The following is a 23,930-nucleotide window of genomic DNA, read 5'->3' as shown; positions in this document are numbered from 1 at the left end:
TTCCTGGAATATAGCAAGAAGCAAACAGGAGACAGCTTCTTTGCTTGTAGTTCCATGTCCCTTTAAATGCTTTGTCTGAAGAATCTCCCTCCAAATCCTAGTCTTGCAAGTCCTTTCTTTGCCTTTTTCTTTCTCCCTTTCATACAAACTGACAGCTGCAGTCTGTTCACTCCAAGTCCTTGGCTGGAGGCATTGAATATGGCTTGTGTATGTGATGGAAAACCCTGTTGTTTTGGCTCTTATAGAATGAAATGGGTTCTCTTTAATATTAATTCTGAAAGGGTCGTGACTGTTGCATCTATTAGTGGAGTACAGATTTTGTTCAGTCCCTGGCCCAACAATTTTTTTTTTTTTTTACCCCTTTCTAGTACTGGGAATGTGTCCTTGTCCTTATGTGGATTGTTCTGCTTGCTTCATGTGCTTTTAACTATGCCCATCACTGTCACATTTATTTGTGCTTAGGAAGACGATAAACAAGTCTTTTGGTGGTTCTTTGTAGTCTACATACTTAACCTACATGCATATGCTACCACCACCCACAAAGAAGGATTTCCTGGGAGGTGCATCTGTAGTGCACTATACCTAGAGTAAATGGCTTTAGGTAGCTGTATGTGCTAGTCTGTATAAGAACATAAAAATCAGTTGCTGCCCCCCCCCCCCAAAAAAAAAAAAAAATCCCCCAACCCCCCAAACCATGCAGTTCTTAAATGAGGAGGAGAAGGCTAAGACTTTAATCACATAGATGCATGTGATCATTTCCCCTCCAGCCCCTCCATCCCTGAAAAGTTCTCACAAAGAAGTCTCTCTGCAGAAGTGTATTCATTTCTGTAGCTGCTGGTGTGTCACTAAATTTAGTTTTTGCCTAAGTTTCATTATGGTAGTGTTAAAGGCTGTCTGCTGTATGCTGCTCTCCATGTTTTTGAAAGCTTCACTCCTCACTCCTTCCCCTGTGCAGTAAATTATTCAGCTTGAGAAACTGGAAACTGTCATTAACATAATCTTAACAACTGATGCTTGCTAGAAACACTTTAAGCATCACCATTATAAATGTGGAGTAAATGAGGCAAATGCTCTTGAAGTTATGAAAGAACTTCAGGAGCTTAACTGTGAAATGCCAAAGCATGTACAGCGTCTAATAAATAAAGACTCTTGAAAGCTTTGTGTGGCTCTAGCAGAGAGATGAGGTATTGGTAGTGGGACTTTTTTTAGGTAGGTGTTGAGGATCCACAGGCTTCAAAGGAGCACCTTCCCAAATGGAGAGGACAGGAGGGAACCAGCTACCTCAGCTTGTGGATGTTCTGCATTTGGTTTCAGGGGAGGGAAGAGTATTTGGAAACAGGTTACGGACTTCTTCATAGTTTTTTTTTTTTCAGGATTCCTTTCTCCATGAGTCACCTCAGCAATGCTACAGTGATTTACCCAACTCTGGGTGGTGGTTGTGAGAAGGATGGGAAGAGTCCACAGACATTTGTTAGGAGTGTTGCAGCCTTTGAGGATTTCGATTATCTGAGCCTCTATGACTTGAGGCCATTTAGTTTGGCAGCCAGATAACTGGTGCAGAGCCAAATTAAGATGAAGGGAAGCAGCTCAATCTATCTTTTTTTTCCGAATAAACATGGGTCAGGTTTTGGCAGCTTCTTAGGAAATGGGATGAGAATGGGAAAAGGGGAGCCGGGGAAAGGTCAGAGGACAAGAGCTGCCCATGAAGGGTATGGGAACTGAAGATTGGGAGCTGATGCGGGGGAAAGCATAAGCAAATTAACCAGTGCTAAGTGGAGAGAGTAAATCATTAGAGGGAAAACAATATGAGGAAACCCAGGAATTGGAAAGTTGAGGGCAGTATGAACGAGAGCAGAACTAGAGCATTCTGGGGAGTTTTCCAACAGACTGCAATGCACCAGAAGCTTATTATGCACACAAACTAAAAATAGTCATGAGGGTTTTCAAGGCGCAGGGGGAAAGTGAGGCAATCCTAGTATAAAGAGTTTAAAAACTGAAGAGCTGTAAGACTGGGAAGATGACACGAGAACAAAAAAGGAGGAAAGAGCAGCTATTATTTTAATCAGTCTCTACCCCCAGCTGAGAACTGTTAGTACATATCTAGTCTATTGCTTTTTGTCCTCAGTAGTGGAGATTTGCTGATGGTACCTTCTCTGTGGGCAGCAAAAACATACTTACAAGAACACTGTTCTCAGTGTTGTTTCCAGCACTTTGAAACATGTTCTAGTCTGGAACTGAAAGGTTCTAGACTAAATGTTCGAAACTCACATTCATGAATCCGCTTTCTAAATCTCTAGTGCTGAGCAAAGCATATTTGCCTGACATACATTTCCAAGCATTTTTTTATTACTTTTTTTTTTTTTTAATGCATCCGTACCCCTAAGCCCTTGTGACATTGCCTGTACCAGGAGATCTAAAGAGGTGGAGGAGTGCAGCCCCCTTAAGGAAGTGATGTTGACTACGGAGTGAAGGAAGCAACTGACAGCTACACAAAGGACTCATTAACATAGATGGTGTGAGACTGCATGTAGAATCCAGGTACAATTCATCTTATCCCAAGTATATTCATTAAGATTTAGCCTAGCGTAGTATTTTAGGCAGTATCCTTTCTGCCTTTGTTGCCATAGAGCATATCGAGTTAGCGTAGTCAGTGTAAAAGACAGTGAATGGAGGAAAATAAAATTTCACCCTTTCTGATGACTTTATTGACCAAGCCTTGTTAAAATGAATTAAAAAGGCACAGACTTCCATTGGCTTTTAAATATTTGTGTGGGTTTTATTCTTAACAGCACCGAATTGTTGGACAGAGTTAGAAGGGACTTCACTGCGTATGATCTTTAACTGATGCTGGAGACCTGCCGAGGATCTCCAGCTTCCTTTTAAATTGTTAATAAAAAGTGTTTCAGTGACTGAGGTTGAGCGACAGGAGGCCATACAGGCACCATGTTGCTCCTGTCGCCCTAGGAGATGCTTTGAAAACAACAGTTTTTCTAGCCAGTGCAGCCATTTTGTATGTGACCTGGAAGCATAGTTGAATTATTATTGTGTTGAGGAATGCTGCTGTGATTCTTGCAGAGGCAAGCATTATAACAAGGAGAGAGTGAACTTTTCCATTGTTTGGTATGTTTTTATCAGGTGATCTGTTAAAAGTAATTAAGACTTTGAGTTAGTGCAGCTTGAAGCATGTTCTGGGCAAGTTTGTGATGATAAATTGGATATGTGGGCTTCCTGCCTGTGTCATGCTGACAGGTGTACTGGTCAGGGCGAAACCTGCAGATTTTCTCCTCTTCAGGACCCAGCCTGACTCTTTCAAATTGTAATTTAGTTAGAAAATGCATAAAATTGAATGAGAGTCACTTACTCGAGTACCTTTTTTTGTTGGGTAAAGCACTGGGTAAAGGGCTTCACCTGAGTTTATTAAGAAATGAAAATGTGTTTTGCTCTGGCAGTTCATAGGATTCCAAAGCCCATGTTCATAACTTTTGTACAAATGCTTGTAACTAAAAAATGACATCCAAATCTGTTTTTTTTTTAACCTTTGTGAAATGGAAGAAGAATGCAAATGCACTTGTTATAGTGCATTTATCCAGCGTGCTCTATTGAATTCAGACGGTGATATCAGCAGGTTTAAAAACATTCAGGTCCACTGCCTGAACATCTGCCATTAGATCTAAGAGGTAACTAGTATCAGTGAAAAGCTGTTGGCATCTACATAGGCCAGTAACTAGAGGGGATTGAAACGCACTTTGATGCATTGCACATATATTTGATGTACAGGGAGGTTGAGCTTCAGGAAGCTTCAGCTCCATCCTGAGTCTAGGAGACTCCTTTTAGGTGAAGGAGTTCCTCTGCCCTTTCACTCCAAACATGATGTTTTTAAACCATCTCTCTTGGACCAGTCCAAGTTCTTGTCCAATTTCCTTCTCTCCCTGTGCTACCTCTTATTCCAGATGTTTTGTCCCCCCCCCTTTGTTTTAATACTTAAGGTTCCTCACTGAAGGCTTTTTACCCAGAAAGTCCTTTTTTCCTCCTCTGCACAGTTGTTTTCTGTCTACAATTTTTCTGCCCGTCTATCCTCAGTCTTCTCATAGTAACCCCATCCTTGTACCCAGTCTGCGTCCTCATCTTCTTTCCTCATGTGACTTCTCATTTTTTTAATCTTTTTTTTCCACTCTCTCTCTTTGCTGATTCCAAAGGTGTCTGTCTGTCTGTCTCTCTCGTCCAGCCTGAAGACATTCTTTCAAATAGCTTGTCGCAGTCGTTTTGCCAGGTCCGCAGTAGTTCTCCCTCTATACCGCGGTTTTGTGTTAAGTTTGTCTCCTCTTCTGACAACGTTTCATCACCATTTCTAATTTTTCTGTCCTCTGGGTTCTGCTAACATACAACCTCCATATCCTGGTGTCCGTCAAGCTCTTTGTTCTGTTTTCTCCTTCCCACCTTTCTGGACGACTCTTTTGCGTCCTCTGCCCTGGAGTTGCAAGGCACATTGCATAAAGTCCCTCAGGGTCACTGAGACACAGGAACAGCCTGTTCCCTGCTTTTGCTTCAGAGGAGCAGATCTGAACCAGATGTGACTTGTAGCAACCAAGAACGGCAATTGCAGGTTAAGACCTACTGAGGCCTGAGCCTCATGTGAAGTACCATTGCTGGAAGTTTCTATTGGATATTTACTAACCTGAGGGTTTTCTTTCTCTTCCCTGCCACCACCTTTCCTTTCAATACAGTCAAATGTGGGGAGATTTGCACCCAGATAGCAAAAGGCATACTCTCTGAAACAAAGTCTCCATTATGCTCCAGTCTGTTACTGCTCATCCTTGAAAGAGGAGGGTATGTTTCATGTCTCTGCTAGTCAGCCTGGGGGTGCCTGTCTTCTCAGGAGAAAGGTCATCAAAGTTTGTCAACATGAGCAAAAAAGTGTATTTTCAGTTCTTTCATAAAAAGGCTTGGGGGAATGCTTTTGCTGAAATCTGCTAAAACAATTCAGCAAGGAGACAGGTTTCTAGCATGGAAGGCTTCATCTAAGGTGAGTAAAGTCTGACGAAATTAAAAACCCCTTGAGGGAGTTAGGGGGCAAGCCTTGTAAGGGAGATATTGGACACTTACAGTTGATAGTGATTTGCCACAAATGATTAAAGGAAGCTCTTCTGACAGGAAGTCAGTATCTGAGCTTTATTGTTCACAGTTTCCTGCTTCCTGGTTCTGCATTGGTGGTGGTGGTTTTTTTTCTTTTTTTCTTTTTCCCCACAGCTCTGAAGATTGGAAGGTTGCAGCGTGCACATTATCATTTCTTGTGGTGCGTTAGTAAAAGCGTAGCTGCTTTTGCGCTGGCTTGTTGGATTGCATAACTCAGAGAAAGTTAATTCACTTATGTTCAAAAGGTAGGAATCATGATGTAGCTTGTGCATCCCAGCATGTTTGCTACCATCTTATACTTAATCCCCCTTTCTGTTCGCAATTTCTTTTTCTGTAGCTCCCATTTACGTGCCTGAGGAAGGCACCTTTAGATTGCTGACATGAAGCTGTGTGTGAAAATGTTATTAGCACTGGAAGAGTGCCTCTGGTTCCCAATGCAAAGTTCAGGCGCCCAGCGAAAAAGAAATGGTTATTAGCAGAGCCGCCCTTCTTTAAGACTCTGGTAGATGGGGAATTTCAGAGTGCTCCAACGAAATGTTTCTGGAATGCTATTGAGAAGACAACTGCAACGTGAGGAGGATGTACTGGTCCCTGCTGTGTTAAGTACCCTGAGTTTTATAGCACTGCTGTAATCAGCAGACAGTGATGATGGCGTTCTTCTGTTTTCCAGCATTTTTATTTCTCCCAGTGTCAGAAGCAGTAACGTGTGGTCTCGCAATTAGTATTCTTCTTGAGTGCATTAAGACCAGAAGCTAGTTAGAGAGTACCGTAACAGTGGCTCTAAAGCTATGAGGCAGTACCTTCGCTTCAAGTATGGGCGCTACAGGTTTGAGAGTCTGTGCCTCCCAAGGTTTGCTGATGTGCTTCATTCACTCATCTTAAATCTCCAGTACAAAAGAGGAAATGCAGGTGAAGGATGCATGCTTTTTAGAGGATTTATGTTAATTTCGTCATGAACAGTGGCGCTTTGGAAACAGGCTGTCTTTCTCTGTGGGGCCACCTGAAGCTACGGAGCCTACCCCATACAGAGAGAGAAGACATTCAGCTGAGATTTAAAGCAAAACAATAATATGCAGAGTGAGATTCCTAGTGCTACTTTCCCCTTTTACCTCTATGTAGAAATTTGTCTTGCTAAGACTTTAAAAGGCAGTTAAAAGCAGATTAGTTTTCCATTAGCTCAGGTGCTGTTCCTTCTGACCAGGAATTGATCCTTTTAAGTTTTTAGAAGATTTGGATGAGTGATTTAAATTAGCTGCAAAAAAAAAAAAAAAGTTATGATAATGACACTGATAACCTTTTACACTGATTAATATTTGGTATACTTCTGGGCTGATGAATTTTCTCACCTATTATGTTTTCCTTCATAAAGGAAGAGCTATGTCAAATTCTGATCGACTTCCTCATGGAAAGTGTGACTTAAAGGCAAGGAAAGTTTGGTGGTTCCTCCCACCCCCCCCCCCCCCACCCGCCTTAGAGTAATACTGAGATATGATAGCTAAAACTATATTCTGCTCGACTATCTTGGTACAAATCTAAAAGGCCTTCTTGAAGTCAGTGGACTTTATTCAGTGTTACAGCAGTGTAAATTAGAGCAGAAAACGTTCTACTTACAAAATCTGTAAGACATTTGGAAGCAGCAGTATTGGAGAACTGCAGTGGTCAGCATTTGCGCTTTGTTTTGTTTCTGGATTTGCAGTTGAAAGAGCAGGATTATAATCCACACTGGAGGCTGCTGAAAGGTGAGGTGTCTAGTAACAACACTAGATATGTTATTGAACAGGTGTAAACAGCTGTTCTGGCTACCTAAAAGGAATAGCTAAAGTATATCAAACTTCTTTCTTCTGAGGCAATAGGACTGTTCACTTTTCCTCATGGACTTCTTGCTTGCTGGATGTGAGCCATATTAAACATCCTAAAGCAACCCAAAGTGATGGAAATAGACACAAACTGTTGTTCATGCTTGTGTCTTAAATAGTTTCAGATGAAGTTGTTCCTCAGACTCTGGGATCCCAAATGAAAATATTTTTCCAGCTATATATGCTTTAAGCTTCCTATAGTATTTTCCCCTTTTAAAAATAATAGTAAAAAAAAACCCTCACCACTATTTTTCTGGGCACAGGAAAAGGATTCTGGACTTTAGAAAAGGATGTGTTACAGTTGTACAGTAGGAATAACTCTTATTGTGAGCAACTAAAAATAACCTAACAAGCCACGTAGGTGGTAAAAAGGAACTGGTGTATGTTATGGCATGAACAGGGAGCTGTTTGTAAACTAACCTTGTATGAAATATGCAAAACCACGCTTAAATACATTAGGGCGTGTTTTTGTTTCTTATATGCATTATTGCTACTCAGTCTTATTTCTGCTAGTGAAATTCATGAACGTCCTTTATTCAGCATGTTGCTGAGAATTGGAAAGACACTGAGTAAAACGTCATCATTGCCTTGCGTTTTCGCTGCCTGTACTTTGTATCTAGTTGCTGCACCTTATTTTATACTGTTGAAACTTGTTGAGACAGGGACCATCTCTTTTCCATGGGATTGCACAGCTTCTCAATATATGGCTGGGACTGCATACATTATGGCAATACAAATATATAGTCATAATTTAGAGCTGACCTTAAAACAAACGCTCTGTTTGGACAGCATAGAAGAGTGAGTTATACTGCTGTTATAAATGAGGTGTCTACAAATGCACAGTTAATCTTTTAAGCTTTTGGTGGAAGATAAGTGTCGGGGGTAGCTACTGCTGTTCCAGTGAACTGTAGAATTGCTGAAAAAAACTGACTGCAACTGCTATTGTACTTGCTTTTCTTGCAGCGTTGGATAAATCGCTCAACTGTGCTGTCTGTTTGCAGCCTGCTAAATGCTTTCTAAATGGAAATGAATGTAGCTAAAAGGGCAAAAGTTAATCTTTGGTTCTGGAGAGCTTTGTTCTTTTCTTTTTGAAGGGGGGAAGGTAAGGGAAGAAAGATAGCTAAATATGAGACGCACCATTGAAGAGCTCTCGCGGTACACAAAGGACTCTGGCTTTGATTTGCTCCCTGGCAGCAGATGAGTAGCTCCAAAGCGTAGTGTGGCAACTCCGGGAAAGTAAGTTTGTGGAAGGTGGATAGCAATATTGGGAGGAGGAGGTATGGGAGCTAAGGAGCAAGGGAAAGAAGTGCAGGCTTACGCTTCAAAACTGTCAGTAAATATTTAAAATTTTTAATGAGATGATGCAGCTTTGCAGAATGATTGGGATTTCTGTAAAGAAATTTCAGAACTTGGAAGTGATTGCTTAAAGCAAAACAAACTATTCAGACTACTCCACCGGACCGTGTTTTCTGGAATTTTATGTGCTTGTAATGGTTATTTCCTTTCTGGTCTGTGAAAATATTTGACCACTTGTAAATTTGTTATACCGTTATTGTTAAATATTTCTTGTCAGTGAAAACTGTTCTTCTAGTAATCCATACACTTTGAACCTGAAGGCTTACAAAGCAGACAGCAATATCTCCCTCTTTTCCCCCTCCCCACTCCCAGGGATTAAGGTGTGGAGGTACCTGCTATTTTTATGGTTTCATGAAAAGACCATTTTGCAAATAAGACACTTACATTTCATTTGGAAACCACCCACTTTCATTTTATTGCTGTTCATATATTAATAATATCTGTTCATAGGTTTCTGAGAATCATATGGTTAGTAAGGTTGAAATATATATGTGTTTAGGATGTGTGCAGACTTTCTCCATTATGTTAGGTTTATGTTTTTATTCTTTGGAAAACAGATTGTTTCAGTTTCCCTTCTTCTGTTTTAAAATAAACATTTCTCTTCTGGAATGTCTCACTTAAGATGTAAGTGTAGTAAGATTTCCTTTAAAAAAATGTTAATTTTCATTTGCTTTATAACTTGGGGAAAGTTTATTTGGCAGGGCAGAGGTCTGCAGCACAAGACTCAGGTTCACTCCCTGGAAGGCCCACACGTTCAAAGATTTGGTTCTCTGTGCTTTGTTTGACTGTGGTATAAAAGTTTATAATCAGATCAGCTGAGCCCCCCCTTTGTGAGGATTAATCTGTATGTGCCCTGAAGAACTTTGAGGTTTTTTAGAGCTTAATCATTGCTACACATTTTTTTCTTAATCTTGAGGTTATTGGAGGATTATGATGATTCCTACTGATATTCAATTGAAGCCTTAGATTTAGAAATCTGTAGGGTGCTTGCTTCATATGCCTAGCGACCACAAACTACTTGACATCCTAATTGCTGTTTAATGTTTTCATTTGCTGTCCTCATTACTGTGGCTTATTTGTCCTGTGTTTTCTATCTCTAGGAAGTCAGTTAGATGGAGGCCTCAAGTAGCTCTTCAGTGAGATGTCAGTAAGCTACTGATAGCATATTGTCGCATGGTCTCCATCTCGCTTTCTGAATTTACCTCTTAATCAGCCTTCTTGAGTAACAATCCTGAATGCCATCTTCGGGGCAAATTCCTGTAGCTGTGGTTTGACAGTTGGTGCTGGCTCGTGTCTGATGATAGACATGGAACGTGGTTTTAATCAGTGGGTTATGACTTCATTAAGTCAGTGTGCTGAAGCATATAAATGGGGTTATGTATGAGCTTCTGTTCCCAGCGATATGCCTGTATCATCTTTAAAGATAACAGACAATTTAAGGAACTTTAGGGAACTGAGCTATGTACAATACATGAATCCCAGTTTCATACTATGAGTGCTTCTGATGCATCTCTGATGCATTTGATCTAATGTATCAAATTACAACCTGATTTAGTTGGTAGTTTGTTTTCCAGCATTTCTTTTCAGGATGGGAGATTTTGGCATGAAATTCCCAAAAGTGGCGAGAACAGATGAACAAGGGAATATTATTAAACTTTGGTTGTCTTTCATTCTAGGAAAAACTAGTGAATTCTGCAAAATCCACAAAAGCTGTTCATCCAAGCAGGCTGGCAATTCAATGCTGAATTGGCTGGTGTCAGGCTTTTTGACCCTCTAGAGAGCTTAATAAAAGAGCGTTCCTTCTAAAACGGCTCATGAGATAGAGAAGACATAAGAAGAAGAAAGCAAGGCATTGGATGCAAAGAAAGGACGCAACCCCCAGCCCCAGTGGGGTAGTCCTTGTAGGGTGCTAGCCTCCTGCCACCTGCCCTGAGAGGGAGCTGCGTGCTGGTGGTGCAGCTGTGCCCCTGGAAGCTGACTGGGGCATCTGCTGATGCTGGGGCAGGGGAAGGCCGGTCACGGAGCCGGCTTTGGAGGCTCAGATCATGGACACAGCAACCAGGGAGAGGGGAGCCCCCCCGAGTTGTAGAAAGCAACCCCGCTGCCTCCCAGCCACGCACAGTGGCCAGTCTGTTGTCCAGTCTTAGGTCCCCTGTGGATGACCTAAGGGCAGTAGCTGGGGGAGTGTTCAGGAGACCTCACACTCGCTAAGTTTTCCAGTCAAATACTTCAGTTAAATTGCTGGGACCAGCTCTGCTCTGAAAACTTGAGGTCCTGCGACAAAAATCTCATGACCGTTGTTGTTGATGTGCCCTACACTTTTCTTTTAGGCACTGATGCGCCCTGCTGACCCTATGTACTACCTTGTGTGTGCTTACGCGCTATGCAGGCACAACTGTTCAAAGACGGTTTAAAACAAAGAAAGAATGTGTTTTAGAGGTGTAGGCATAGTGTTAGGACTCAGGAATTGCTCACTGCTAATTTTGGCTGACATGTACTCCTGCTGTGGCTTTCCATGCATGTGGATGAAGCCAAGGCGGGGACCTACCAGAGGTCACTGCCTCCAGTCCTTAGTATCTGTTTTACAGTCGGTAAATGGGGCAATATTTTAACATCTATAAAATAGGTAAGTCATGTTGGTTATGGAAAATCTGTTGCTTACTTGGGAATAACTAACTACATGAGAAAGATATTTTTCTTCCCCTTTTCTTCCCTCGTAGGTGAAAGTTAAGTTAATATTATGCTTTGTAGGCTTAGTAATTTGCAGGCCCCTAACTGTGGAAAACGTATGGGGAAGTCTGTCATGATCACCTTACTCTGCAATGTTAAACAGTGGAAAAAAACTTAAATATGCTTCTCTATTTTTAGTCTTTCTTCATATCGTGTTCTCACAAGTGCTCTCACCATTAGTCTGTGCCCTTTCTACATGCAGTCATTGCAGTATCGGCTTACTGTATCACGATGCCTGCTGTGTTGCTGTTATTTGTAGGCTGTAAGTTGGTTGTACGTGTAAATTGGCTAGTTCTGATGAAGCTAGTCATAAACAAAAGAGTGCTTGGTAAGGCTTCCTCCAACACCTCCGCGTGGTGTCTGGAGGGAGGACTAATGTCAGCAAGGCGGCATCCTGCCAATTCAGAGAGTCTAGTGTTCTGCGTGTAAATCAGAGATGAAGGAAATTAATCACAAATCGCGTGTAATAAAAGACTGCATAAAGCATACGGATTGCTTTGACTATGCCTGTTTGGAGACTCTCCAGTTGTCAACGGTGCCTTCCAGAGGATGTATTCTCCTGGCCCTCGCTCCCTCGACAGTGTGGTTAGTGCACTGCAGGCACGTAGGTGGGTGCTTCGGCACCCGCTGCTGAGGCTCCATGGAGCCGAGTTTCCCAGAAGAGTGGAGGACTGTTATCTCTACTAGCATTGTCAAGTGGCAGTTTTACCCATGAGGTACTGGGGGAGGTGAAGGGAATGGAGAAGGGGGATAAGAAGTGCCTGGAGCCCCCCAGGACCTTTTTGCTCTTGTTGCTGAAGCAAGCAGAAGAGGCTGCGTGGCTTTGCCTGAGGCTTCAAGTGTCTGCGATGTCCATGGAAAGACCCTGGCTTTGGTCGTCTGTTGGTGGCAGGGCTGCGCTGTGCCGTGCCTCAGCTCTGGACAGGCCCTGCTCTTTCAGACCTGTTGTTGCTTGGGCTAACGTGAGGGTTTTCCTGCTTCAGATGTTTTGTGAAAAAGAAAGGCAAAGCAAAAAACAATCTGCACTTTCCCCTAGAAGTACAAGGTGGAAAGACACACTCCTCCTCTCTCATTCTCTAAGTCTGTTATTTATTTTTAAAGTAATTATTTATTACAGTATTGCATTCTTTAATTTTTAAGTATTTTCACATGCTGAGAATCTTGACAGTGGATAGCACAAGTTTTTTTTTTAGGTTTGATTTACTGGCATCTTTAATGTGCGCATCTATAGCAGAAGTAAAATATGCAGATTTTTATGCAATCAGACTGTCAGGTAAAATAAGTATTTAGCTCACTGTATGACAGTGATTGTGTAAGGTTAAAAATGAAGTCAGAAGTGCTGTTTGATTGTGTTTCTTAAGCATTGCTTGTGTAAAAATATATAAAATATATCTAAAAAGTATTTTATAAAAGTATTATAAAGTACTTATTATAAAATTTATTTTTATAGTATTTATTATATCTATAGAATTTCATTGTATAGTCATTTCCTGATGTATTAGAAAATGAAAGAACAAATATTTGAGAATAGAATGCAAAATACCGTGAGAAAAGAGCTGCTATTCTTCTAAAACAGTTTAATTTTGTAATGAGTTGGAGACGATACAATAACTATACATTCTAGTATTGTGCATGTGTGAGGAAAGGGTAAACTAACTTGCAGTGTAGGTAGTGGTTGTGTTCCTCATGCGTTTAGCACTTCTGTTGCAGGGAGCTGGAGCTACTTGCTGCAAATTCTCGTTGCTGGGGAAAAGAGCATTTGAAAAGTTTCTCCTCTCTCTCTTGTTGAGTCAATATGAGTAATACATTGAAGCACAGCTGCTGCCACTTCTGCCGCTTCTCTTACAGGGGAACTTTAGAAGTGGGAGTTTAAGGGCACTAATTATCTTGACAGGTACGGATTTCTACCTCCCAAGTGGGAACATGTCAGACTGAAAACAGCAAGGGGGTTTTAAGAGCAATTGAGCAAGCACATTGGCTCTTGGAAGATAAAGATGGTTTCAGTCAACAGGAGACTGCCTATAGATAAGTGAACAGTCTGGCCTCCTTACGGAGAGCAGAGAGGCAGAATATGGGTGATGAAAGGAGAAGAGCAGACAGAACAAGGTGTTAATTTTAGCTACATGAAATGTTTTGCAACAGGTGTCTCCAAGTAAACCCTGCAGAGGCTGTGTGACCAGCACTTAAATAGCAGACATGTCATCACCTTTTGTGATGAAAGAAGACAATAGTGATAATTGTATTTTAGGGAGAAATCCTGATGAAAGGCTTTGATACAGGATGGAGATGAACTTGATTTAAATCTGTAAGTCTGCAGCTGATGTAGCGAAAGGAATTAGAGCAAGAAGGCAATCTATGTGTTGTTTACAGCTGCACTTTCACTTTGTAGGTTGCAGCTGCACTTTCGGTAGTCTGAGAGCTGCAGTGAGTTGCTCTGACCAGAATTCAGTGTCCTGCCTACCTATTGTGGATAACAAACATTCCCTTCCGCGCCATTTGAGACATTCAGAGGATGTTGTGGTAGGAGAGAGAGAAAGGAATATAAAAAAAAGATCAGGTAGAAAAGGGAATAGTGGTGTACAGGTGATAATCATTTAATTCTCAGAATTAGCAGTGAGGAGTATGTTATAGCAATTATCCTCTTGTACAACTATGCCCGGCCTTTCTCTTTGATTGTAAGCATGATGTTTGGTTTAGTCCATGATTCCAGCTAATGCTCTATAGAAAAAAACTCAAAAGCTGAATTCTGTCTATCTGGCCTGCAGAGTAGTGGGGGAATAGTGTTCAGGCAGCCCAGGCTACTGTGCCATTTCAGCAATTCCTCTTCTGCACCACCATCCTATTTGCTGCTGGCTTGCCTCCGTGTGGAACTGAAGGGAGTCAGGCTGAAGAGGTGCCTCTTCAGGGCCGTGTGTGGTCCAGTGATTTTAGGAGAAAGAGCTGGCTTAGCAATGTAGTAGCTGTGCAGGGAGTTATCAGAAAGCCGGGATCTAAGTGACGTGGCACAACCTGGATTTGGGTTCTGCCTAATTGAATACTATATTCTCTTCTTCATGCTGCAACACTAGAAATCAGAAGGTTTGGTAAGTACATAATCTTAAGCATTTATTGGTCAGAGACTGAGTTTTTGTTGGTGAAAGTTCTCACTTCTTGAGCCAGAGTGTGTGGTGTTGGAGTGCAGAGGTGTTACAGCAGCTGTGCTTTCTCCTTCAGCCTTTGTTTAGGGATTGAAATGCAAAGTTTGCTTTATGGGCAGAAGTCTTCAACCCACAACCACCCTTCCCCCCCCCGATATTTATTCAAGTGCTCAGTGTTTTGTGTTCCTACAGCCTGGAAAGGGTGTTCGTATGGAGTAACACTACTCTTTCAACAGTTTTGCCAGTCTTTGGTGCTTTCCGTATGTGCTCAGGCCCTTTCTGTAAATGGATTACTAAGAGCTTCTCTAGTATATATTTTTCTTGTAGGATAGACTAAAAGTGGATTGTTATCTTACGAGACAATATAGCTTTTACCCAGTATGCCTGACTTATTATTGCTCTTCAGCATGTAATCTGTTTTTAAAGCTAAATGTATGTCAGTTTGCCAAGGCAAACTTAGGTGGCTGGATGAAAATGCCATCCATTAATTTGCATTTAGTTTCTAAAGCTTGTTCATGGAGAAACTAGTTTAATCAATACATGAAGCTATTCTTACTCATTTTGTCCTTGACAGTTTTCTCTCATTCCTAGTTCTTATAGTTTATCCTCTCAGAAGGATAAACCTGAAGTTAGTGTCATCAGCAGTTTTGTTCCCCTAAAGGTCTTTCTCATTTGATTCTGGAGGAGGAGACGCTAGTCGGATATGAGGCTTCTAACAGACCTGCTTCTTGATAGATGATGCGTGCTGAGAGATAAATGGAGAGAACGTCAAACTCGGCAAGGAAGGCAGAGCAATCTGGCAAGACTCTTCTCGTTGTTGCAAAGTTTCAGGAAACAGGATGGAAAAATTGTGCAATGCCGTTATAGAGCAAACCTTGTTCTGTAAATCAATCTAAGCAGACTGGCTTGAGTGTTTTTTTATATATAAAGTGAGCTAAATGTTTTGCCATAGCTGCTGAGAGGCAATAAAACACTAACAAAGGCAAAGGTTATAAACAAATCATTCAGTGCCAACAGAGGGGCCATAGATGCTGACAAGAAACAAATAAAGCAAAAAAGCCTGGTGCTCTGTTCTGATAAACTTCATTGACTTCTGCACCATGTCATTACAGCTGTAGCCTGGCCTGTTATCGCATAGCTCCAAACCTTTCATTATGGCTTCAGATGATAACAGCTGTTGATATGCTGTAGTAGGTTGCAGTGACTAACATGGGGGTAAAGTCTCATTTTCTAAGAAATAATTAGGAAAAAACCCATGGCTGAGTAGCTTTGATCTGCTTTTGTCGTTGTCCTTGCAGAGAGTTATATGCCTATAGTGCATCTGTTTCCTGGATGAGTTCGTGAAGCCTTTATGGCAGCACGTCTACTCTATAAAGCAATATAACCGGAAGGGTCTGTCTTACGCTGTCAGTGCAAGTGGTGTGCAGTTCCCTTGTGCCTGGACTTTGTCAGACCACTCAGCCAGGACTGTCCAACATCCACCGCTTTCACAGAAGTGTAGGTATTTGGAGGTCTTTGTTGCTGTGACTGCCCCACTTGCAGTTCCACATTCAGCAGTTTGTATCGAACTCGGGTATCAGCTCACACATTAAACAGCAATATAAGCATGTCGGTAGCTGTCGAACTGTTGCACAAGCCTTGACTCATTAGCAAAAATAAAAGATTAGAACATGAAAGCAGTCCCCAAAACTTGAGTGATTTCCTAACTGCGTGAGGTGAGATACAAGTACTGGGTACCTTGTAATTCTAACCCTTTTTGGCAAATAATCAGCTCCCCTTACTCTACGTAAGCAAAAAAGGAGGAGAAGGGAGCCTGAAATACAGTCTTAAGAAACTTTTAGCAAAAGAGAAGACAAGTTGTGGGTACATGGTATAACCTGATATTGGCATATGCTACTGGAATGCTGGAAAACTGCCAGAGCACCTGCAGGCTTGTTCTTGGTCGGAGCATTAGAAAGTGCTTGGTTCCTTATTTCTTAGTAAGATTTGGTAAAAGACCCAGAGAAGCGTGTATGTGGAGTAAAACTGGGATGAGAGGACAAAAGGAATACCAAACAAGTCATGCTTATAACAGTGTCTGCAAGAAGACTGGAAAAAATAATTGTGAGCTGTTGTTATTCTGAGGAAATCCAAGTTCCATCTCTGCAGAGGTGGAGATTGAAAGTAACCCTCCTTACATGATAAGTGCACTGTATGGAGTTACTTTGTATAAAGTTTCCATTCCTCTGCTACCATTTTCTGTTTCCCTGTTGTATCACTCCAGGATTCTGTTGCATTGTCTCCTGCAGTGCTAAAAATCAGAATTCCACTGGAGCTTACCTGTTCTTCAGTTTTATATGCAGATTTGTGTTAGTGGGCAGAAAGGCTTGTTATTGTGATTTTTTTTTCTTGTTGTTTGTTGTATGTGTTTTTTTTTTTTTAATACATTCTGCAGAAGAAGAACAGAGTCACAGAGTAACTCTTCTAGCGCTTGACTTAGGCGATTGCATGTTGCAATCCTGTCTGCATCACTAGACTCGCATGCAATCCTGTCTGCATCACTAGACTTCTTAAACCTTTAACTCTTATGCAGCCTCTGAGTATGAATAAAAAGCCAATGACAGTTAGGAAGTCCGAGGGATATTGTTCCAATGACTTCCTGCGCAAATGTGTTCCGAGAACAGGCTTGGACTACAACGCTACCGTCTGCTATGGACGAAAGTGAAGTATAGATGTCCTTTTTAAAGATGCTAAGGTAACCTTTGTGTAGGGTCATTTTCTTTCCTGTCAGTTGTCAAAAAATGCTGTTTTATGGTGGTAGCGAGGGATGCATTTAATTGGAGGTATTAATGGCCTCCAATTTGCCTTTTAGGCTTAATGAAAGACTGAATGTTGATTAAGACAGGTGTAGTGGTGTCTAAACCTGGTTCTTACAGGCTCACTTACACCTGTGCCTCTGCTGGCACCGTTTTGACTGGAAAGAAGGATATAGAAATGGACAGTCAAGCACTTCCAATTCATAACCTCCCTCATGAGGGCATCTAAAATCCAGAGGTCATACTAATGGCTGGTCCAAACCCTCTCTCTTCACTGGGTTTATACAGAATAAATCTTGTCCAATGCATGCATTCTGTAATATTTTTTCTTTACGATTTTGGAATGCATTTATGTTGTAAAAACTTTCATGGTCTAGTTGACATTTTGCAGGATTTCTTCCTTGTAGTGTTGTGGAATGTTGTGTTGCTTTTGGTAGGTTGCCACACCACATTGTCTAACCCTGGGCTAAGGGATTTTATTTATTTTTATTTCACATTGTTTCAGCTGTTTTCACTTTTCCTTTGTTGTTGTCCTTCCTCCAGAAGAATTTCTTCATGAATATGGCAGCCCATTGAGTTCCTTGGTTTATGAATTTTGATTCATTGCATAGCCCAGTGGATTTGTTTTCCCTGGATCTGAGACATTTTAATACTGTAGCAGCAACAGAATGAAAGGTGACACTTTGGGGAATTGAACCCTAATCAAAATGAGGGAAGATGTGGGAAAGTTGTTCTGCAAGAACAGTGCAGACCTGATCATTTTTAACTGTCTTGTTCCTATGCAGTTAAAAGCACTGGATGTAATAGCATCACACTTTTAAAAGTGAGAGTGAACTGCAACAAGAATGTATACGAATGTAATTTGCAATGTAACTGTATGGGTGCTGAAATTGCACGCTAGCATGTATAGAGTGGGATCTCTTGTTCTCTACAGACTTTGCATTTTTTTTTCCAACTAGGGCTTTAAAAGAAAAAAGCTTCTTGCAGTGGTTATGTCTCTGAACCTCAATTGCTTGTATGCATTGTGCTCTTGATTATATAGGTTTTCTGTTGCTAATACTCCATTAAAGTACATTCTTTATCTTTACTTTTTCCAATTTTTGTCTTTGAGCCTGTTAAATGATCAATTAAGCTGTCGTTGTGAATGAAACCTGGATACGTTTGTGTTTCAGTAGCAAGAGAAATGTTCACTCTCCGGTTTAAGGACTATAACTTAGTGTTCAGTCTTTTGTTATTTTTCTTGGTTTCAGTAACAGATAAGTATTGTTACCTTTCATAACAGAATGACTGTTCACAGAGGGGCTACTGAAAGGTTTGCTGTAATAATAAAGTGAAACTGATACGAAGGAACTCATCTTGCACAATTAAGGATAGCTCCATTTAGTGAACTAGGAGGGGAGGGAGTGTCTAAGACATCTTCTTGTTTCTCTTGCAGGATTACCTTGATTGTATCAGTGACCAATCCAAGCTCTCCCTGGGGCCAGAAGAGCGGTCAGCCCTGTTTGGAAACATACGGGACATCTACCATTTCAACAGGTAAATGAATATTTGACTAAATGAAAACATTTAACTAAATGCATTAATGGAGAGGGAGCAAATCAAACAAATACTCTTCTGTCACTTTAATACAGCCAAGAAATATAAATTGGGAAGTGATATTTCTTTGATTTTCAGCAGGGCTGGTTTTGAGTCTTGGTTAGGCAGTCTTTATCCCTATCAGGTTGCTTAACTGTTGATTTTTATGAATCACATGTGGTCTTCATCTGCTTTGTTTTCTGTTTCATGCTGGGTATTTGCAGAAATTTAAGCCTAGCCTGCTCTGTGCCCTAGCTAAGCCTAATGTAAGACCGCTGTGAATGAAATTTTTGTCTTCCTAAGGAGACATCATTTCATTCCAGCTGTATTGGTTACTTTTGTTTGAAGGTATACACTGATCACCTGTGGCTTCTGCTTCTGCAGTATGTTAAACTGCTAGGACCGCCCTAAATTAATTCATCAAAACTCTGTATTCAGGTACCTTTCCAATTATTGAACACTTACGTTATGCATCTTTACAGCCCTCTCTAAAACTCTGCAAATGGGATTCTAGCATGTATTGGGAACTTGAAGTAAAATTTCTCTTGCTTCTACAGATAGTTCCAGATTGTGTGGGACGTACAGTATCTGCAGTTTTAGGAGCATGCTACTGCTGTTTTTCACTGCATATCCTGTTACTATAAAAATAATTAACTTACCTGGCATGTAAAGAAAACCTTAACATTTGTGAGTCCAAGTTTCAAAAGAAATTTAATACAAATAAAACATATTTTCAGTGAAGATTTGGGCTCTCCTTTATAGAAAAGCTTAACTTTTGTTAACCTAGTTTTAACTGAATTACTGTGATTTATGTATGAAAATATTTGAAGTACTTATCAAATAGAACTGAAGTTTGAACGTTCTACTGAATCAATGTAACAAATATAATGACATAAAGTTTCTATGTCTTCTGTATCTGGCTTAAAAAAAAAAAAAACTATAGCATATTAATGTCAGCTCTCGTAAAAGTTTTCGTAGCTATATTTTAGTGGGCAAAAGAGTTTCCCAAACTGTTGTGTTCTTTGGAGGTCAATAAATGCTTTCAAGAAGAGCATTCTGAATGGAATGATTCGTGTCAAAGGGTGTCTTCATCAATATCTTTTCATCATGGGATGCTACTTTAATGTGCTTCTGCTCCTGGGGACCATGGTTCGGTATCAGAAGGAAGAGTGAAGATAGATCTATTTAGAACATTATGGACAAAGGTGAAACCTAAAAACTTTTTCCTGAAACCCAAAACAGCTACTGTAGAGTTGAGGACAGTGGTCACATACGCTCATTGGGAAAGCTGCTGTGTCCTGCTTCAGCTATATCATCTAACTTGATTGAATGTATAACATGATGGAAATACATACCAGTAGCCTGACCCTAATGTTTTGGAGCCATGAGACAATGACTGCAAGCTATCAGCTTCCCAGCAGATGTAGGATGGAAAAGACCATCCTGGCTGGTGTATTTTCTGATCCTTCAAAGGACGGAGAAATAGCAAACTTGGTAGTTAGGACATATATTTTTGCTAACATCATTGTAAATATTACCTATTAAACATGCCTGTTAGTATGATCAGTCGTTATACAGGATAATCGAGTTGCGAAAAAAAGATTGGTAGAGGTTAAAACAAAGAAATAAGCAAATGAAAAGGGCACTTTTAGGAATTGATATGTTAGAATGGTTAAAACCGACTGGAAAGGTGTCCAAAGTTTCTAGCAAATAACTAATGTGTGTTAGGTCTCCTAATTTAAATCCTGCATGGAAATTATGAGCTTTCAAGAGTGAACACTTTCACTGTAGATCCTAATATAGCTTCAAGGATAAAGTTCACTCCTGCGTGAAATTTGGCATGTAGCTTCTGGACCCTAAATGTACCCTAGAGTCTTTGTATTTATTTTTACCTTTGAAAAAGTTCCATCTGGCAGTTCTGTGTTAGTAGTTTCAGATGCTTTTTGTGAGCATGATTTTGTACTTTCAGAATGACCTTGTTTTTCTCAACTTTGAATTTGGCCATTAAAATGTCCATTTATCTGGTGTGTGGATTTTTATGCCCTTGAATGTTTGGAAAAAGAGGTAGCTTTGAAAAGTGTTTTTTGTGTACACGATAGGTTTTGTCAATGATGGAAGGTTTTAGTCTTGAGGTTTTTTGGACTTTATAAGTCTGAGAAATTCCATTCCAGTGAATGGGAATTTCTCTCAGCTAAACTAATTCTGATTTTCAGGTATTACATCAATAGCAGAAATGATGATCATGACACTAACTGCTAGTCCTGTCACTACAATCTCTTGTTGGAAAGCTATTTCTTAAGGCATAATCACTGGCTGTATTCCCACAGTCTCCATCGCTTGGGAAAAGCTCCCCTGCTTGTTGCTTATTTATTTAGATGGAAAAGGAAATTTTTCTCTAAGTCAGCATTTGATGCCTTTCTTCTCTGGCCTCTCCTGTTGAGATTCTCCTTAGTGTCAATTTAGGATAAACTCTCCATCTGTGACCAGATACGTACCACGACTTGATTCTGAAATGGGAGCTCTGAGGAGAAGCGTGCATGGATTTAGTACTTCTAGCAACACTCAGCCACCCCTATGGGAGGCTAAGGTGAAACCTCTGCTGCTCGCCAGGTTCTGCACGTGTTTTATCCATTGCTGCTGGCCAAGCTTGAGCACTGGGGGGGCTGTGACTGCAGAAGTATGTGAATACTGGGCAAAACGGTTTTCTACAGCTTTGTCATATTCAGAAATTCCTGTTGTTCTGAGCTTCATGGTGTGGTAACAGTTGGCTCATTGTCGGTGCTTATCGGTGCTCACTTTTAATGGAAAAGCTGTTTTCTGAATGTATTTTAAAAAAAAAAAATTGCCACAGGATTTTTGTGGCAGTTAAGTTATACCAAGGCTGAATTTCTCTCTTTTATTTTATTTTATTTTATTTTTTATTTTTACTGGAAGTCTGAAGTTTCCAGATTCGTTTTCCAGATATTTTGATATGATGAAAGTATTCAGCTGTGATGACCAGATTGTGCTTGCTCTGTCCCTTTTGTAGTTTGAATGTTGTGCTCTATTAGGCATCAAAAGGATGAAGTTTCTCAGTAATGCTATTACATTAGCGTTTCTGGTTAGATGCACAGTACTCAGTGATCAGTTGTTTTTGTCCTGGATTCAGGACAAATAATGCTGTTCTCTTCCTGCCTTTTTCCATTCGTCCCATCCCACCACAATTGCCTGTCTCATGTACCTGTCATTATCATCTTTCATTTGCTCCAATTCAGATCAAGAGGGAGTCTTGTATCTCTTTTTTAATAGTGTGGTGATGATGTATGATAAATAAAATGACAATATGCCTCACTTTTCAACTGTACGTGCAAATATACTAGTTATTTGCAGAGTTATGAAGGTGCTTATCTCATTCCACTCAACTTTGTGTATTTGATACTAGTCTGGGCTTTGTCACTTTGAAAGTCCTCACTTCCTGGTGCAAGATAACACTATTTTATCTTGAAAATAATTCATGCTCTATAAAATGAAAAAGCCATTGCTTGAGACTTTTATTCATTTCACTTGAGATGATAATAAGTGCATTGCATGAAAAATTGTCCATCTTTTTACTTTTCTGTTCCCAAACTAGTTAATGTTAGCTAATTGATTATGACTGTGCGGATTCTGACTTTTCCAGCCCATAATAACCCAAGCTATATAACTGAGTATGTGGTCTGAGACTGCCCTGGCACTTGTGGCATGCTTCAGTCTAAGTATTGTTAGTGATTCAGCTGCAAGAGCATTGAGTTCCCCTAACAGTGCTTCCTCACTCTGTTCCTGCGTGGGCGGTTAGTGTAAGTGCCTCATGGATGCTGAGAGCTGTGTTACTTATGAGAGCTGCTGCTTTCTCTCTGCCATTATTTTTACTGCTTCTTGTCAGGTACTCAGATGTAGCCTAAAATAGTTGACTTGCTCTTTCACATGTCAGCTTGATAGAGAAAGATTTATTTAGTTTTTTTAGGATTCCTGAGCATGACTGATTTGTTTATTGTTACAGGCAGGCTGCTCTTACCAATCCCATTCTTATCAGCCAGATGAGACAGAAGATCTTGCAGTACAGCTAGCAAAACTGTTCAAAGCACAGTATCCCTATGTTATGGGCTTGTGCTGAAGACGCAAACTATTGATTTGTTTGCTACGTGATGGACTCAATTGCAGGGATATGGAAGATTTTTAAATGCAGCATTATTGTATCCTGCAAGGAAAAATAGCACGGTGTTAAAGGAGACCAGTAGAAATAAATTGTTAATGGATGCTTTGTATTCTAAGCCATCAGGAGAACGTTTGCTGACTGCACAGCAGGAGTCCTCTGGGCCTGTTCAGCACATTTGATGTTATACCCAAAACTCATTTGCAAAAAATTGTCAATCATTAAAATTAAATCAGCCAATGAAAGACGTTGCAGTAACGCTGAGCATAACTCTTAAAGGAGCTTTATGAGTTTGTGGTGTCAAGCAAGAGTCATATTTTCACCCCCATTTTAGTGAAGGGAGAAATTGAGGTATGTAGGTTATATTATTGCTATCCAAACTGGCTAGTGACCAGTGACCTTGAGTTATTTGTCTGTTATACTATGATCATTGTGACTGCTAACTTCTCCCTGTCTCCTCCAGTAATTAGAGAAGCAAAGAACAAGTCAGGAAACTTGTCCATTGTGTTACTTTTCTTAGTTAAGCAGGGAAATTGTGTCTGCTCTGAGGGGAAAAAGGTAGTTCCCTAGATAAAGGCTTAGGAAATCTTACGCAAAATTAACTCGGAGCCATCTGTGAAATGGGGAAAAAAAGTAACACTAGACAAAAAAAAATCATCTGATCTAAAAAAAAATTCTATAAAGAACCATTTGGCTGGCAAACTCAGTTTCTGTTCTAGTTTTTTGAATGCCTTTTTCAGTAAGGCTCTAAAGAACATTAGGACCATGCAGAGACCTTTGAGACTTTCCTCTCTTGCTTGAATTATCTTTCTTTAATTGAATCAACCTCCAAGAACTGCGTTTCATACAATAGTGAACATGTTCTTTTATTGCTTTACTCCTCATATAATGAATTCATTTCCTGCTTGGCATGTCAAAAATATAAAATCCTCTCAGTAGGATTTTATTTTTATGCACATAGAATTTATATCTTCCAGAAAACTTTCTCCAGGCTAACCGTTTTCCTCCAGTGAAGGGACCTACTAAAGGCAGACAAATTTTCCTTGGTGAACTTACTACCATTCTTCTTGTATGTGTAATACATCCCTGTTTCTCATTTGTGGTTTTCAGAGTAGCTCCTCATCTCCCTCGGTCAAGTAAAGCTCTTAGAACGTAGAATGTCATTACAGGACAGGGC

General features: G+C 40.4%; 1 protein-coding gene across 5 annotated transcripts in view; it reads left to right on the top strand.

Moving 5' to 3' along the window:
- PLEKHG1 (pleckstrin homology and RhoGEF domain containing G1) overlaps positions 1–23,930 on the top strand; it is a 145,896-nt gene that overhangs the window by 90,419 nt on the left and 31,547 nt on the right. For all 5 annotated transcript variants that reach the window (XM_068938742.1, XM_068938741.1, XM_068938744.1 and 2 more), the window contains one exon: positions 18,443–18,543. In XM_068938742.1, coding sequence (XP_068794843.1) covers positions 18,443–18,543 — 101 coding nt within the window. The remainder of the gene's footprint in view (positions 1–18,442; positions 18,544–23,930) is intronic.

Source organism: Struthio camelus, chromosome 3 (genome assembly GCF_040807025.1).
Source record: "Struthio camelus isolate bStrCam1 chromosome 3, bStrCam1.hap1, whole genome shotgun sequence".
In the NCBI taxonomy this organism is placed as follows: domain Eukaryota; kingdom Metazoa; phylum Chordata; class Aves; order Struthioniformes; family Struthionidae; genus Struthio; species Struthio camelus.
This window is presented reverse-complemented; position numbering and strand designations above follow the sequence as displayed.